This window comes from Equus quagga, chromosome 1 (genome assembly GCF_021613505.1).
Source record: "Equus quagga isolate Etosha38 chromosome 1, UCLA_HA_Equagga_1.0, whole genome shotgun sequence".
In the NCBI taxonomy this organism is placed as follows: domain Eukaryota; kingdom Metazoa; phylum Chordata; class Mammalia; order Perissodactyla; family Equidae; genus Equus; species Equus quagga.
The window spans coordinates 111,569,888-111,573,325 of NC_060267.1; the positions used below are offsets into that span (position 1 = coordinate 111,569,888).

Below are 3,438 nucleotides of genomic sequence, written 5' to 3' on the forward strand. Positions count from 1 at the left end.
GATGTGTGAACTTAACCCAGACTGCGGAGAAGCGGGATGTGTGAACTTAACTGCTGCGCCGCCGGGCCAGCCCCTTTTTTGCTTTTTTTTGTTTTTAAAGATTGGCACCTGAGCTAAAAACTGTTGCCAATCTCGTGGGGGGGGGGGGGGGGGTTTCCCACTTTATCTGCCCAAATCCCTCCAGCGCATAGTTGTATATCTTAGTTGTGGGTCCTTCTAGTTGTGGGTCCTTCTAGTTGTGGCATGTGGGATGCCTCCTCAACGTGGCCTGACAAGTGGTGCCACGTCTGCCCCCAGGATCCCAAACGGCGAAACCCTGGGCCGCCGCAGCCAAGCGTGTGAACTTAACCACTCGGCGGGCCAGCCCCACTCACTGGGAAGTTTTGAGGTTTTAACTTTTCAGTGAGATAAATTTTCTGAGCAGTTTTAAAATCTGATTCATTGTTGTTTTCTCCAGAGCAACGCTGCTGCATCCTCTCTCCCTTCCCCTCCCCACCGTGTTTAGATATTTTATTTCATTTAAAGATTTTTCAGTTTTCCTCCTTTGCTGAAAAAAAATGATTTTGAAAAGACACAAAACTTTTGTCCATCATCCAAAACAAAAATCTTACCAGTCGCAACCCCACCACGGTAACAGAATTATGTTCATTTCTGCCTACCTTAGTCTTTTTGCCATATAAGGATTTATTTTTACTTAGTTGAAGCCATAATGAGTAGACTATTGCATAGTCTCACAATGTTATTTACCAATCAGCGGCCTTTTTCTATTATGTGTAACCATCATTTCAAGTATTTGCCTCTGATTAATATATGTTAATCTTGGAATATATATGGAAACCACTGAAAATTGTTGAAAGGAAAATCAGCTATAATCCAGCTACCCTCGGAATAACTGATGCATTTTCCCAGTCTTCATATATATAGTTGTTCTTTTAAGAATTGGAGCTAACGCTGTATAAACGGGTTTCTATTTGCTCCCCGACCGTTCGTTAAGAGCGAGGTGGAGACAAAAATCTGAGCCTCAGTTTCCGCCCGTGTAAAATGTCACGCCAGGGGCTGGAACAAGGCGAGGACTCAGTAACGTGCGGGGCTGCATGAAGTCTCGGGGGAGAAGGACAGCATTGGGTCCCCGCAGCCCATTGGTCCCGCCGCCTGGGCGGGCACGCTGTCCGCCCCGCGGGCGCCGCGAGAGGGCGCTGTGGCCCCCGTGCGCGGCGGCGGCGGCGCGGCGCGGACCCTCCCCCGGCGTCCGGGCGCCGCCCTGTCCCAGCCTCCTCTGCGGGTAAACAGACATGGCCGACGAGGGAGACCCGCAGGACGGTGCGCGGAACATGGGCAACCATCTGCCGCTCCTGCCTGGTAACTGCCCGGGGCTGGTCCCGGCAGCGGGAAGGGGCGAGGGTCGAGCCGCGAGTAGCGCGGTGGGGCCGGGGACGCGGGCGGGCGGGGGGGCGCTGAGGCCGGCGGGGCCGCCCTGGGAGACGGGAGCACGGCAGGCCCCTGTCCAGCGACCGAGTCACGGCGCATCTCTTCCCGGCTCGGTCTCCCCTTGGCTAGGGGCGAGGGTTTTGGGGGCGAGGAGGGTGTTTGCTCCCAAGGGCAAGGTCCCGTCCTCTCCATCCTCGGTATGTCTAGAACTTGGTTTCAAGGAAATGATGTGAAACTAGGGGCTGGGGGGACCGGGCCAGGTTAGCAGCCGTTGCTTTTCCTGGACTTCTTCCTTTTGAGAAGAGTGACAGCTAACATGTACTGAGCACTTACCACGTCACGGGCCCTGCAGTAAGCGCTTTGCGTGCATTTCTCCGTTTCATTCTCCCCACCTCACTCTTCTGATCCCGATTTAGTTAGGTGAGAAATGGGTTGGCAGAGTAAATCAGTGACTTGTCCAAGGTCACGTAGGTGCAGAGCCGGAACTCCAACCAGAGTGCGTCTTTTTGGCATAACTGGTGTCTCTTAACCACTTCATTGCGAAGACAGTATTTGGTCTGTTTTTCTCAGGCAAGTAGTTCAAGCACGTGGTACAGTATGGTTACTTGGACTTAGGAGTGTGATGTTAAACTCGGTTTTCTCTTTCCTTTATGTTTTGTGAAAATTTAGACCTTGGCCTTATGTTGGAATACTGGGCAGAAAAAAACGCCTGGAATTATTGTACATACTCGTCCTGGAGTGCTATTGACGAGATGCTTTCCAAGAGGTGTATCAGCCAAACTGAGACTATTAGTTGAGTCCCTTCTCTGTATGCCAGGAAGTGTGTTAGGTGCTGTGGAGATGAAACGAGGTATGATACACAGTCTGGTACTTGAGGAGGTTTGTAATTTGTATGAGGCTCCTGAAAATATAACTAGCAGAAGGTACTTGATTTAGGGCCAGATGATCGAATGCTATTAGCGTCCTTTAGAGGGATTGGAGAAAAGCATTGTGAGGTGGATCTGGAGGCATCCAAAAGCACATACTTAGGACAGGGTTGTGGAAGATAACGGCCTAGAGGTAGGTTGGGGATAGATCGGGTCTAAGTTGTTGGAGAGCTTGCATCTCTTGCCAGTGGAGTTGGGTTTTTTCCTCTGGACTGCCAAGAAATAATTGTGGGTTTCAAGCAGTTGCCTAAAGAAAGCTATGCTTGGAGGATTAATTTGTCCACTGGGAGTTGCATGGATTGGAGGAGAAAGAGACTGAATTCATGCCCATCAGATAGAAGGGACTTTTTGTATAAAAATAAACCCGAGTCAGAGAGTCAGTGGTTGTTCCTGACCAGCCTAGCTGAATTGACATAAAGGTAAGTATGTCAACCTTCGACTGAGGAGCCGAGCTGTTTATTTCAGAGACATCAGCCCAACTCTGTATGTGCTAAATTCACTGTTTCCGGGAGGATACTGATGTTCTGGTTGGCATTCACATAGTGCTCCTGCATGAGGTGACTCATCAGACTTCATCCTCATGGTTCTGAATAGTCAGTGTTTGCTATGTTGGAAAAAATCAGGAGTGAGAGGGCCCAGAGAGGTTATTGATATAATAATAATGCTTTTCTAAATCATGTGAGTTTTATTTGTAAAGAAACATTGGATTGTTTATAAATCCACATCATATGAGTTGTTTTGAAGAGTAATCCTCTTTAAGTGCTAAGGAAAGAGCTTGATATTTAAACTGCAAAGAATCTATCTTGGGGGCCAGCCCGGTGGCGCAGCAGTTAAGTGCACATGTTCTGCTTTCGTGGCATGGGGTTCACTGGTTCGAATCCCGGGTGCAGAGATGGCACAGCTTGGCAAGCCATGCTGTGGTAGGCATCCCACATATAAAGTAGAGGAAGATGGGCACGGATGTTAGCTCAGGGCCAGTCTTCCTCAGTGAAAAGAGGAGGATTGGCAGCAGTTACCTCAGGGCTAATCTTCCTTAAAAAAAAAAAAAAGAGGGCTGGCCCCATGGCCGAGTGGTTAAGTTCGC

At 49.4% G+C, this 3,438-nt stretch overlaps 1 protein-coding gene across 1 annotated transcript in view; it reads left to right on the plus strand.

Annotated features, from left to right (window-relative positions):
* The first annotated feature begins 1,242 nt into the window (after positions 1–1,242).
* CRBN (cereblon) overlaps positions 1,243–3,438 on the plus strand; it is a 26,478-nt gene continuing 24,282 nt past the window's right edge. The window contains exon 1 of the mRNA XM_046676310.1: positions 1,243–1,359. Within this exon, the coding sequence (XP_046532266.1) occupies positions 1,293–1,359 (67 nt within the window). The 5' untranslated portion in view covers positions 1,243–1,292. The remainder of the gene's footprint in view (positions 1,360–3,438) is intronic.